Source organism: Lontra canadensis, unplaced genomic scaffold (assembly GCF_010015895.1).
Source record: "Lontra canadensis isolate GAN:19392208 unplaced genomic scaffold, GSC_riverotter_1.0 scaffold4, whole genome shotgun sequence".
NCBI classification, from domain to species: domain Eukaryota; kingdom Metazoa; phylum Chordata; class Mammalia; order Carnivora; family Mustelidae; genus Lontra; species Lontra canadensis.
In genome coordinates, this window is record NW_022630998.1 from 5925794 (window position 1) to 5940748 (window position 14955).

The following is a 14955-nucleotide window of genomic DNA, read 5'->3' on the forward strand; positions in this document are numbered from 1 at the left end:
GCTTTTTTGAAGAGGGAATTTTATAAATCTGTTTTTAGGGCCTTGGCTACCTGGATTCTCATCTCTGACCCATAACAACTAGATATGGAATCTTGGGAAAGTCATACTCTGGAACTCAAAATGAGAATGTTAGTAAGTGAACTTTAAAGCTTCTTCTAGCTACAAATCTGGAAATTTAATCATATATTTGCTTCACTGGATATAACTGTGCCTTCTACAGTCTGATTTCCATGAATTCAAAAGCTGTTAAAATGAGTTAGTTATGTGTGAGGACAGTCACACAGTCCATCTCTAGAGATTGGAGGACTCTGCTGGGGAACCCCACCTGAAGCCCTGGTCTTAGTAAGGATAGAAGAGCACCATCAATAAGAACTAGGGATTACCCCATCCTCTCTGTTATCCTATATGCCCTCTGAATTAATGACATACTCTCTCTGCACACCCCCCCCCCAAATAAAAGCAAATAAGGAAAGTGACTGAGGGCTCATGGCTCTATTTCTGACCAGAAACAAAGCTTTTCCCTTGTTCTTTTTCTTGGTGACTGTCCTTCTACTCCTAAGGGGCTTAAGAGTACTTACTGCCCAAAAGACAGGTGCAGAGTACCCAATCCTTACCCCCTGAGGATCCCTCTTTCCCTGTTAAGAGGGATACCCTAAAACCAACATCACTGAACCCTTCATGGAGAAAAAGAAGTGCTCTGAGCATCATTTTTATGTGCCTTCCTCATGGAGACTCACATCACATTGTAAGCATTTTAAAGATTTATTTATTTTTCATTTTTTAGAGAGAGAGAGAAGAGTAGGGGGAAGGCAGAGGGAGAGGGAGGGGGAGAATCCCAAGCCTGCTCCCCAGTGAGTGCAGAGACTGACATAAGCCTGGATCCCACAGCCCTGAGATCATGAACTGAGCCAAAATCAAGAGTCAGACACCTAACCGACCCTGCCACCCAGGCGTCACCTACCTTGTAAGCATTTTAAATAGAGATATTAGGAGTTTAAAAATTAGATCCCTAAATAAAAGTAGATTTCAAATAACAGTAAAAGTAAACATCAATATTAAAGAGCATACCGCAGTACCCTGGGGTTCCACACACTGTCTTCATGAGTACTTGATGTTCCACAATTTTAGAGAGTCCAAAATCAGCTAACAACACAAGAGAAAAATTTAATGAAACAAGTCTTTTCTCAGCTTTTATAAGATGACAGAATACTTTTATTATTCAAAATAAAACAGACTCATTTGTTTTTACTTGTTTTGGTATCTGGTGATGGGAGGAGAGGGGAATGAAGAAGGGGACAAGTCACCTGGGAGAGGAAACTGAAAAAAAAAAAAAAATTTGAATCTTGCTTTAAATTGGAGAAAAATATGACTCCCAAATACATTTTATGCTCTCCTCTATAAATCCCAGCTTTAGGCAAATAAGATATTTATTTTTTGAAATAACAGTTGTAACAGATATATTTTGTCTAATGTTAACTCTGAGATTTACGAAACAGTAGCTCTAAAGTACAACATAGAATTAGTGATATAGAATTAGTAATCCATGGGGAGAAATCAAAATTAAAAAATAGGTTTTTGTGAATGTCAAAGACATGAGCAGAAACATCAAAAGGTTCATTCTGTTTCAAATGTGTATCTTATGGATAAGGATTTACTCTCATATGAGGAATATATAACACTTTTTTTTTTCCCAAGAATGCTCTTTATTCCTCAGAATATTACTTAGGTAAAACACTACCCAAAGTTGCTACCATTATGGTCTATTTGCTGGGCTACTTCTCTCTCACTCAGGAAACATCAGGAAACCATTGAAGGCCATTCTTCAAGAGAGGCAGGTGCAGAATTGATGCCATTTTAGACTTCAAAGATAAACCCACATTTCCACGGAGGTGCTGATCCTTATCAGGGAAAGCAGCAGGAAGTCCTTCAGAAAGAAAGCCTCTCCTGTCTAAATTAGTATCTATCCATCCATTTAAAGAAATTTCTTTAAGGATAAAATCTTTGAAATTGATGTCAAAGGAAATGGAAGTCTCCCTGCTGTTCACTGCCTTTCAGGAGTGATTAGAAGAACAAGCTGGCTGCCTAGCAGGACTTTGGTATTTTTTCTTTGGGTTCTTGCATTCATAAAGCACGTTATATTGTCTGGGCTCTTCCATGATATGTATAACTTAATTTTCAAAGGTGTTAACACTTCTAATGCAGTGAACTTATCAGATTAACATTACACAGACCAGCCACAAAAGAACAATGTCCTTCAGAGGATTTAACAGATTCTGCTAAGGAGAATTCCTATAAGTTCTGTTATTATTATTTGCAAGCGAAAAGACAGGGGAAATAACATTTAATACACTTTTTCTAAAATGCTGATTTAAAGAACTCTTTGAGTAGACTGGAAATACACAAAGTTCATCCTCGTAGTTCTTCAAAATGCTTATTGGGAGAAAAAGCAAGGTTCCCAGAGTCAAGTAAGGCTTGGGAAAAGCCTAACACACTAATCTAGACGTCAGTTTACACATTAGCATTTTTAGAGTTCTGGTTAGTCCTGCAGAAATAAAAAAATTTGTTTAAGTTGGCATTTCCTAACTTATTTCACCAACCTTAGCACTTCCACAAACCCCACCTCCCCCAAAGCAAATTAGAATATTTACTCTTGTTCCCTCAGCTGTGGAACTGGTGTTCTGTGGAGTGCACTTTTGGAAAGACAGACCTCAATTTATCTCTGTTCATGTAAACAAGTGACTCAGATCCTTAATTCACTGATATGTACTAAGCATTTTGTGTCAAAGCTCTTGAATATCTAAAATTAAGCTCCAACTAATTTATGGAATAAAAGGTAACAAAAAAAGAAGTGTTATGTTATCTGTGATTTTCCTCTATATAAGCTTACAAAATACACCATCACCTTTCGAAGTTCCTGCTATTTCTAAGAGCTATGTTTCCTTTGTGTCCAGAACTGGAGCACCAACTTCTAGGCACTGATTCCAGATGGCTATATCAGGAAAGGACTACAGACTTCCAAAACAATGCGTTATTCCTTTACAGACACCAAATATCCAAGGAAATTAAATGGAGGCAAAACTAGATGGAACAATATTTTTAAATTCCATGGAATACATTTCTTCTGCTCTGGGAAAGGGGTCATAAGACTTCATGAAATGTCCTCACCTATTTTGAGTGGTGCATCTGGGGCTGGAGTTGCATAGAGAAGATTCTCTGGTTTGAGATCACGATGGACAATCCCATTTTCATGTAGGTACTAAATAGGGAACACAATGGAGTAACATTCCAGTAACTGTATTTATGGTTCCAACATTTATGTTTAATCTTTTCAGAATTAGAATATCCTTTACTATGTTATATGATTCAAAACACACACATATGATCATTTAAAAATAAACACCATAAAAGAAAATAAGTTTATACTATACATAATTTAAGAACAGCTTATATACAGTTACCTAAAAGTGAAATGCAGTTTATTTTTTTTTAATATTTTTTTAAGACTTTTATTTATTTTTTTGACAGAGAGAGATCACAAGTAGGTAGACAGGCAGGCAGAGAGCCCGAAGTAGACCTCGATCCAAGGACCCTGAGATCATGACCTGAGCTGAAGGCAGAGGCCCAACCCACTGGGCTACCCAGATGCCCTGAAATGCAGTTTAAAGTGTATGAAACCAATTGTCAGAAATAAAAAATTTACTCCTTAGAGAATATTAGTTGCAGTTCTCTTTATGCATATAACTATGTAATTTCAAATCCATTAATTATTATAGTAAAGTCAAGGTTCTATGCATTGAAATTTTTCTGGTTTATTATCTGAATAAAGCATAATTATATGTGTCATTTTAGAAGCTCACAACCACAGCAAAGACTTAATAATTATTGTTTGAACAGGCATTTAGATATGAGTAATTATTATAGAGGACTATCCTTAATATGATAAATACTGTTTAAAGATGATAAATGTTCTCATAGGCTTTTCTGAAGATTAGTAAATCCAACTACCAATACAGAGTGGCATATTTGAGCTGATCTTAAAGATCGCTTCTAGCAATTCCACTCATTTCATTCTATTTTAAATTATTTTGTAAATTATGTTTTATCACACGTGTAACATACTCTTACTGTGAATGTGGAAGTCTTACCTGATCCTGCTTCCCTAGTCTCAGATCCCTCTCCAAAAGTAATCACTCTTCACTTTGAAATGGTTTGAATGTTTTTCTATGAATTCACAAACATGAATATATGTATGCAAGGAAATACTCCTGATTTTTCCATTTTCTTACATAAATGTATGATTAATATTAATTTTTACAGGTTTTCTTTCATTTAACAATAACATCTTTGAAACCTTTCCCACAAACCACTATAGCTTATTCTATTTAACATTTGTATCCATTTTGTTGAATGTAGCATAATTTACTTTTCTAGTCCCTTTCTGGTGGACTTTCAGGTTTTTAAAAGTTACCAGTAATGCAGTAATAAGCCTTCTAGCATTTGGATTTTGCGTGTTTTTGCTTGTGTTTCTTTCTTTCTTTTTAAAGATTTTGTTTATTTATTTATTTGACAGACAGAGATCACAAGTAGGCAGAGAGGCAGGCAGAGAGAGAGAGGAGGAAGCAGGCTCCCTGCTGAGCAGAGAGCCCGATATGGGGCTCGATCCCAGGACCCTGGGATCATGACCTGAGCCGAAGGCAGAGGCTTTAACCCACTGAGCCACCCAGGTGCCCCTTTGCTTGTGTTTCTTTAGGACAGATAGCTAGAAGCAGATCTGGTGGGGTCAAAAGGTAGGTTTAAAATTTTTAAACTCCATCAATATTTACTCACACAAACAGTGTGTTTACGGTTTCCTAACATCTTTACCAAATCTGTGCAATTAACTTTTGCTGAGCTACAGTGTAAACATTGTATCTTATGTTTGGCTTAATTTGTCTTTCTCTGTTTACTGGCCTAGTATAGGCTTTATGGTTTTCCTCTTCTGTGAACTACCCATTTATAACCTTTGCCCATTTTTCTGTTGGGTTAAGAGAAAAAATAGCCAGGGTAGTTCAGTTTTTCTCCTTTCCTATCCGCTACAGGAAGAGAGAGAGTCTTTCTTTGTAAGCCAAGTAAGAGAAGGTGGATAGCTTCACTGTCACAGTTTGTGGTGCTTGACATGTCTCACTTAGTGATTTGGTGAAAATAGGAACTGATATCCAGCTCACTTGTGAAAAACAGAGGTGGTTAGAACAGGGAGTAAGAAGAGAGGGCCTCAATGAGATTCAGCTGCCCTCAAGGAAGAGCTAAACAAGGGTACACATTTCTCACAGGTTCAATGGGGATGTGCAGAAAGGAACCAGACATAAGCATAAGTTTCGTGCTGGGGTGATGCCATCTTGCCTCAGCATTTCAGGAAGCAGAACATGAGGGAGGTGGCATAGGCGGTTGAGGAACCACTGATTCCTCAGAGTACCTGAAGTGAGAGAACTGTCCCGCAATGGGTCCCACATGGAAAGAACATCAGGCATTTGACACTGGCCACACCCAGAGACCACAGATGCTGGACCATGAATGCACCAGTCTGGGAAGACCGTTGCTAACCCTCCATCTCTTCTCCCTCTCCTCACTGTCACCCTCACAACAACCCTAGAAGGAGCATGATCAGGTGGAGGGTAAAGAGCAAGAGAAAGAGAAGAAACTAACAGGTATTCCTATTCCCTCTGTTTACAAATTATAGATCTCCAAGGTCCACATTGGGGGAAGGAGGAAGTTTAAAGTTGGACAAGTCTAAAGTTTTGGTCTTTCCCTTACTCAAGAGTGACTGGAAAAGCTATGGGAATGGCTTGAAATTTTATTCACGAAGGAGAAGAATGGATTCACAGAGTTGATTTGCCAGGACAATCATGAGACAAAAGAAAGTTGCTTTTGCTCCTGTCTTATCAGGTCAAGATCACTTTTTCTAGTGGATAATTATAAAGTGTAGACAATAATATCATAAATGTCCTACACACTTACTGTATTCCAAGCACTATTATAAACACCTTGTATCTATCAACTCGTTTAATCTTCGTATCAGCTCCGTGAGGTAAATGAGGTAAATCATTAATGCTTGTTCTGCAAATTAGAAAGCTGAGGCATAAAAAGACCAGAGACATGTGCAACTTCACAACTAGACACATGGAGTTGGGATTCCAGTGTAGGCATGTGGTAGTGGAGCCATAACCCAACCATTGTGTGACTCCCAAACAGATGCCTGATTGTGTAGGGTGGACATGAGAGGGGAATCATAGTGAAGGAGAGGAGGGGAGAATGATGGAGGAGTGGGAAGGTCATGGGAAGAGGAGGATTGGTGAGAAGGCAGAGGACCATGTTAAGCCTTAGTGACACCCAGGGAAAACCCACCAGACCCCTGAGGAGGAAGATGCTATATCTTGCATTAGCTGAGTTTGAAGGCAAAAATGCAAGTTTCTCATAGAGTTGCTTTGGAACATACCTAAGAATTGCAGTTTAGGATCAACGGAAAATATTGATCTCCCCCACTCCCAATCTAACCCAACTAAGAGACTCCATTGCTTTGGGAAGAAAACGACACCAAAAATAGCAACACAATAGCAACAAATGAGATAAATTTACAAGCACTGGTTTAGCAAAGTACCAATCATATAAAGATTCTTATTAAATATTGTTCTGGCTTTCTTGAATAGAAATTGTAGTTTTGTGTTCTAAGTCCAAAGTAAAACAAAACAAAACAAAACAAAACAACACCATTTGGCCCTCCATAGAGGAGAGCTAGACCAGATAACTGGAGAAAAATTTTAGAAAAAATAATAGATTTAGGAGCTATGCACTAACAGAGGAAAAATTTAAAAACAAAATAAAGCAATGAAATACTGAAGGTCATGCGCTTTTAAAAATATAGGCAGGAATCATTTGCTATAAATTACTTGGTGTAGAAAGATTATTAAAAGTCGAGATATAATCATGTACACCTGGTAGGAGGCATTTAAATGTATTGACTAACAAAACGATAGGAGTCACTATTGTATTTTTGCTTGGATCCACTGATTGCCTTTAACCAATAGTGAGTATTTTTAATTTTTACATTATCTCAAGTCAGGAAGCCAAGCAAAAAGGAAAATGTGCTATATGATCTTTGTCTTCCCCCAAGGAGATACAATTTTTAGAAGCAGGAACATTTTGGGAGCATCAGTTCTCAAATTTCTTGGTTGCAGGACCCCTTTGGAATAAAAAAAAAGTATTGAAAACCTCCAAGAATTTTTTGTTTATGAGTTATATCTAACATTAGTTACTACATTAGTGGTTAAAAATGAGAATTAAAAAAATACTAATTTATTTAAAAAACAATAAATTCATGCCATATTGACATAAACATTTTCTAATAAGAATATATTTTCTAAAACAAAAAAATTTAGAGTTCTGTGCTATTTTTTTGAAGTTTTACAAGTCTCTTTAATTTCTAGTTTATACAAGGCAGCTGGATTCCTCCGGCTCTGCACTGTCTACTATAAAACCACACATTATGCACTCTCTGAAAAATTCCACTGTACTTTCATAAGTGAAGGGAAATGTCTTCATATTATGACAAAATAGTTTTGACCTCACAGACCCTCTGAAAGGGGTCGGGGGTGTCTCAGGAACCCCCCAGGAATCTTTAGACTATACTTTGAAAACTTCTGTTTTAGAGGATCTGAAGTCATAAAAAGGGCAGTGCAAAAACTGAATAATATGCACATCGCCCTTTATTTTCAAAGTGGGTTTTAAATGCAATACACACCTCTAATATCCTCAAGCACTAATCTTATCTGGCCACCTCAAGATCACAATACACTAAGTGAAGAAGGGGAAAAATGGCCCTCAAAATTGTGTACTCGTGGGAAAATGTGCAAAGACATTTTATAATATCATATCAGTGATACAGAGCTAAATAAGAAATATCCATTATGGAGAAACAGACCCTATCAAGATATTCTTGATCTTAACTACAGTTTATTTAAGTCACGGGGATTCAATACAAATGGACAAAAGGATAGGAAAAATTGAGAAATGAGACAACTGTATATTTTAGAATAAACCAAGTGTTGAAAGTAATCATAATTAAAGTAAACAAAGGCAAGCAATAACATTAAAAACTAAATGCCACTTTGGAAGCTGTCTAAAACCCAACAACTTGATGGAGAAAGAAATAATAAATCTGACAACAACGGCAGCATCTAACTACTAAATCTTGACTAATCAAAACTTTTAGTAAAGAAATTAGAAGAGCAAATAACCAAGTGTATACGAATTTAATTAAAACTTTAAGGAATATTATGGACATTGGGGAACGTATGTGCTACGGTGAGTGCTGTGAAGTGTGTAAACCTGGCAATTCACAGACTTGTACCCCTGGGGCTAATAATACATTATCTATTAATAAAAAAATTTTAAAAAAAACTTCAAGGAATAAAAAGAAGAAGAAAAAGGAAGTGGAAAAGGAAGAGGCAGGGAAGCACAATTAATTTACTCGCTCAATTTTTTAAAGGATTATCTTTTTAGAAAAAAATGCTTTAAAAGTATTATCTTTTTAGAAAAAAGCATAAAGAAATAAATCAGTTAGAGAAAGACAAATACTATATGATTTCACTCATATGTGGAATTTAAGAAACAAAACAGATGAGCATAGGGGAAATGAAGGAAAAATAAAATAAGATAAAAATAGAGTGGAGGGGCACCTGGGTGGCTCAGTGAGTTAAGCCTCTGCCTTCGACTGAGGTCATGATCTCAGGGTCCTGGGATCAAGTCCTGCATCAGGCTCTCTGCTTGGCAGGGAGCCTGCTTCCTCCTCTCTCTCTCCCTGCCTGCCTCTCTGCCTACTTGAGATCTCTGTCAAATAAATAAATAAAATCTTAAAAAAAAAATAGAGAAGAAGGCAAACCATAAGGGGCTCCTAGTGATAGAGAACCAATTGGGGGTTGCTGGAGGGGAGGTTGGTGGGGGGATGGGGCAACTAAGGAGGGCACATGATGTGATAAGCACTGGGTGTTTTAAGCAACTGATCAATCACTGAATTCTACCTCTGAAACTAATAATACAGTACATGTTAATTAAATTGAACTGAAATAAAAAATTAAAAAAGGAAAAAAAGCATAAAATGACAAATATTTTATCTGCAGAGTAATCAAGGTAGGGAACAAGTACATTTTTAAGGATTTTATGATGATGCATTTAATGCACTGGTGCCAAAGGCGTGTCTTTGCAAAGTTCTATTTCAATATTAGGCCTTGGTTTTGGTCAAAGTTTTTTAGAATAAGCATAATAAGGTTTTTGTGGCATTGTTTTTGAAACAATTATTAAAGAACAACAGCATGAGAGGCTTTGTGGGCAATACCCCACAGGTATGCCACACGTTAGCTGTGCGACCTGAAACAATCTGTCTGCCCTGCAGCACCCAGTTTCCCCATCTGTAGCACCCACTTCAAAGGTGGTACTGAGAATCAGAGGTGAGGCATGTTGGCACTCAACATGGAGTGAGTATTCTGTTCTATAAAGGGTAGCTGTTGGGACTCTATCACTGTTGTTCCACATCTCTTGTACAATAAATTACAACTAGAAATCCTTTGAGACTTGGAAAACTTGCTCTTTCCCGAAGTATCAAAAGACACTTTGATCAGAAAATATTTGCTTTTTATTCCATCACATTTTCCTTTTCCGTTTTGGTGGCCCAAAACTCAATGTAAAAGCGGTTTCAATTACAATTAGTTAGCCTGTTTTGGATATATTTACTTCTCCCTCTCTCTGCTTTTTAAAAAATTCCCTTTTCCACTTTAATAGCTTTATTTTGTATGCATTCTTCACTTATTTGCCACAACTCCTTTTCCCAAGAAGATGCATTATAAATTATAGAATAATAGAATGTATTATATATTAGCCTTCACCCTGGAAATAAGTCTAAGGGAAATACAAACTGACATTGCTCTATTTGTGTTTAGAGTTTCCAAGAACATTTAGAAGATATAAAAGGAAAAAAAAGTATGTGGCGATTAGGATTAGGATTGGAAACATTCTTACTTGGTCTTTTTCCATTAGAAGACAAATCACCACGTGGAAACAGGATTTGCCGCTGATAAAGTGTTGTATTTCAAAGCCTATTGTTTTGCTTCTGCTCCATTCTCCTTAGGCTCCCCTCCAGGAGTCATCCCAGGTGCTGCCGGGATCCTATTTCACGTCCCACTCCCTCCTCAGAAGCACTGCCCTATCACTCTGGCCTTTTCTCCTACTTCTCTCTTGCTCTTCCCTCTTTCTTGCCTTTCATCATATACATAGCTCTAGACTGGGTGGTATCACTATCAAAAAGAAACAAGGAAAAGAAAACAATCATCACCTCCACAGTCTCCCAAAGACACATATTCCTGTCCTACTCTCGCTGCCCTCAACTATTTCCTACTCTCCTAGGTCTCCACTCACAGCTTCCATTTTCTTCCCTTTCCTTTTTCTTCAACACACCAAATTTTTATTTTGGACCTCATCAAACCCAACACACGCTTTCTGACTCTCTATTTGACCGGTTTGGCCTCTGAGCACATGGTCTTATCTCTCATTTGCACTCCCACCACTTGGGGCTCTTGTCTCACTGACTGCCTGCAGCTTTTCCTTTGCTCTGTCCCCTCAGTCTCCCACCCTGGCCCCTTATCTCTGACTTGCTGGGCACCTTCTGCATTTCCTTGGTTTCCAGAGTGAGCTCACTGAAAGCCACAAATAAGGGTACCATTTACCCACTATGTCCTAAATCTCTATTGCCTTCCCAACATATCTGTGGCTCTGACTCCATAGAACTTTCTACTTTCCATTCCATTTGAATGTCTCACACGTGTTTCAAGCTCATTTCCCAAGCCAAACTCATTATTTACCCTAAATCTACTCCTGTGCCTGTATTTCCAAACCCAACAAATGACTCATCAATTTGAACAAGCCAGACACCTGGGTTTACCCGATTCCTCCATCTCCTTTACCAACACTTCCAATTTATGTTCCATGAACATAGGAAGCTCTCCCTTCTTAGTGCCTCACCCATCTTTCTGCCCCTTGTTCCCACTTAACTGTTCTTGCCTTCAGCCAAGCGACAAAGAAGTTTCCCTCTTAATTACTCTGATGACTCGCTTAATTACCAGCTTCTCAACTTCCAGGGTTGTTCCCCTACAGCCAAAGCTCCATGGTGGCATGCGAATAATTTTTTTAAAAGTGCAAATTTGGTCACACTAGGCCGCTGCTCAAAATCTCCAGCATCTTCCAATGCTTTGGTCATGCAGGGCAGCAACAATGTTGTATTTGATTTTGTATCCCTTGAACAGAAGTCACAAACTCTCTAGGGTCAGGAAGATACCGGAAAGAATGAAGGAAGTTGACAGAGTGTAAAATAAAAGGAAGACATCAGGAAGTCCCAGGGGCCTTATCTATCCCTGGAGAGCATGGCCCCTTAAGAGGCAGAGGAGACAGACTCAGCCCACTGTTGTCAGGCACAAAAGCAGGCCCCATGTTGCTAGCTCTTCTGATTTTTCAAGGCAAGACAGAAATTCAGATTTTTTTTTTTTTATGTAAAATATTACAAATTTTCCATGTTGGCGCCGAAGTTGAAAATTTTAAAAGCCTGGACAGGGTACAAACAAAATACCCTGCAGTCTGTGATTCTTGCTTTGGAATTTAAAACAGGCCTTGGCATTCAATATATGCTCAATAAACATTTGTGAAATATATGAATAAATACATGATTTTTTTTTTTTCCCTGACTCTGCTTCTTAAATTAGATCTTTACTAAGACTGTACTGGTAGCCTTCTCTTTTGCTATGAACTCTCTCTGAGCTTGTTTGTCTATTCCCTTCCCTCTAGCTACTTCTTATAGCCCCCCAAAAATACACACGTGTATAAGCAAATTGTGTGGTAGGGTTATAATTAATTTTAATTTTTTCTTCTGTGAAATTTAACTCTAAATGTGTTATTTAGGTAATGGATTTTTGAAAACATAAATTTTATATAAGCAGCAGGCATTTCATGTTGGCTTATGCATCTGTTATGAATGATGGGCTCTGAAGAGGAGTTTATCCATCGAGTTGGTAACTACGTTCGGTCTCAAATGAACTACACGATGCCACTCTATTGTTAGTAGTTTAAGACTGTATAGACTATTCCATGATAGTATCCTAAAAGGAAGTTCTAATTCAAACTCCAGGACCATATGGCCACCTGCCCAGGTCTCATTTCGAACAGGCTGTCTCACTGACACCTTAAGTTCAACATGTTCAAAACTGAACTCTTGACTTTCTTCTAGCCCTTTTCTTTCTGTTCTTCCCACCTCAAAATGTAGTGCCTCGGTGAACTCAAGTGTTCAAGTCAGAAACTGTTTTTCTCCTCCCCACCCCATGCCTCCATCCTATTCACAGCAGAGTGCCGTGAATTCCAATTCCAAAATGTCTCCAGAATTGCCCTGCCTCTCTCCACGGTACTGCCATGATCTCAGCTAGCCCACCACAGAAGTCCCTTAACTCTCTTTGATTTCCAACATGGCCCCACCTTCAGTCTATTCTCCACACAGCAACATAGGAAATCAGGCCATTTCTTCTAGTTGGGAAACCCTTCGGTGGTTTCCCATTACTTTTCCTAGCTTCTGAGGCATTGGTTTTCTGGCTCCTGCCTTCCTCTCCAGCCTCATATTCTGCTACTTTCCCGTCTCTTGCTGTCTACCCATCCTGACTTTCTTTCAATTTCTCCCAAGCCAAAATTTTATTCCCACCTCAGCATCCTTTTCTGGATGCCCCTCTTCCTGGAATGCGTTTTTATCTTCTCTTTTACCCAGCCAGCCCTCCTCATCCTCTGGTCTCAACTTATAGTGTCAGTTCCTCAGGGGGCCATATCTGTCCTTCCAAACTAACATATGTGTTCACCTTTATATGTTCTCATGGATGCCTCCTATTTTTCTTTAGGTTATCTCCCTCACCAGATGAAAAACCCATGAAGAGAGATATCTAGTTTCTTGCACTATGCCTGGCATTAAGTAGGTACTAAAAAAATATTTTTGAAGGATCAACAAATAACTCAATTTTCCAATAGACACGTATGTTGTTCTACTTTGAAGTCATTAACATATAGATAGTCAAAGAATGGTGGTAATTTGCAAATGATATCCATTTGCCATTATTAATCTGTAATGGATGTTCAAATTTTCGTGCTTGCATTTTAGCAATATATTTCCATAGCAACATCACTTTGATAAATTTAACTGAAATAAGGCTCAGCATCTGTGTGCTTAGGAAACACACTATACTTATTGGATAATAATACTTGGCCACTTCAAAGGTGCTATGAGATTTTACAGCATCACTCTGAGAAAAGCCAAAACCCATCAAGAACATTTTAACTCTAAGATCAGGCAAAAGGGTTTCATCCTCATAATGACATCTTGAATAATTACATAGTTTTTGTTCTTCTGTAGTAGCGTTGATAGTTATGGCTGAATTAATTTCACATCCTCTGACGCTGATCTGAATATCCAACACAACATATGCCTCAAGGGAGTTTGGGCAAGGAGAGTTGAAAATTCATCTGTTAGTTTTCTCTTCAGTTTCCTTCATGTCTCAAACATTCATAAATTGTACTTGCCAGTGTAAGAAAATGGAACTGAGTAGTGATTTGGCCGACTATAATGACTTGTTAATGAGCAGTGGGCAAACCAAAGTCCTCTGTCAATGAAGGCACCATCCTGGGCCCCCCAGTGGTGCACTTGAAGAACTTTGAGCCTGCTGTTGCCCAGAATATGGTTCCCATGGAAGCATCTTTGCTTTTGATTTGGGGTGTGGTTTAGAAGTGTCTAGATAAAGCAAAGCTGGGAATTTTGGAGTAGCAATGGAGTAGCTGGAGTAGCAGGATCATGGGGAAAAGGTGCGGGATGCTAACAGAGAGGATAAGTAGGAATGCCGCTGGGTAGGAAAGCCTGGGGTATCTGGTTAGAGCACTTGATAGGCAAAGAAGTCATGAAAAACAGACTCTAGCCCTTGTTTCTGATTTTGGTACAAGTCTCCTGGTGTGCAAAGTCAGAGTGAGGTAACAGGGATGCTTTCAACGGGGTAGAAATTCATTTTCCTGTCTGCACATAAATGTGCATGTTATAAAAGTCTGCTAAGTACATATTTGTAAGAATGGTCTATATAGTACTAGTGGGAAGTTTAATTTTATCTATACTGTTTTGCTTAGATTCAACTCAAAATCTAAAACATTCACTCAAGACTTAAAAGAAACACTTATCATTTAAGTAAATGATTATCATTTTAAATTATGCATTATGCAAAATATCAATGGAAAATGTGATGTATCCTGATTTAAATAGACAAGTCTCACACTAGGAGAGTACAAAAACGAAAACCGAAGTAATGTACGTGTCATCAACAAAGAAATCAATATATAAAATGTTTTTGCATCTAAGAGCAAGGAAAGTACATGTTGTGGAACAACTTTCTGAGGGGCTGTTGAGAATGTTTAGAGAGGGTAGGCATGTGATAATTTCATTCTCTTATTTCCAATGTATGTGGTCAGATTTCAGGAAAGGTGAGATTTTAGGAATGGAGGCTATGAAAAGGCTTGGTCTATTAAAGGCCCAGAAATCATCTGCAGTTATAGAGAAAGCAGCAGCAAACACATTTCTGTAATGGGAAAGAAGAGAGCAGCTTGGAACACAAAAGAAACACGGGAACTCCTGAAACTGCATGCTCCGGTCAAGAGGTAAGAGATTATAAGAGTCCCCAGAGAAGCTGAATGAGCAGAACCGAGGATAAATGCAGAAAGTACTCTGTGCTCAAGCAAAGGGATGAACTTCCTCACAAGGAAGAGGAAGCTAGAAATATTGTTGTAAGAGATGACTGTACTTCACATCACCATACATGCTTTATACATTAACAAGTTAAGAATAGATATTTGAGGATATATTACAGA

At 38.2% G+C, this 14955-nt stretch overlaps 1 protein-coding gene across 3 annotated transcripts in view; it reads right to left on the minus strand.

Moving 5' to 3' along the window:
* CAMK4 (calcium/calmodulin dependent protein kinase IV) overlaps positions 1-14955 on the minus strand; it is a 230092-nt gene that overhangs the window by 30671 nt on the left and 184466 nt on the right. For all 3 annotated transcript variants that reach the window (XM_032845009.1, XM_032845026.1, XM_032845017.1), the window contains 2 exons: positions 3166-3256; positions 1069-1143 (listed from right to left, as the gene is read on the minus strand). In XM_032845009.1, coding sequence (XP_032700900.1) covers positions 1069-1143; positions 3166-3256 — 166 coding nt within the window. The remainder of the gene's footprint in view (positions 1-1068; positions 1144-3165; positions 3257-14955) is intronic.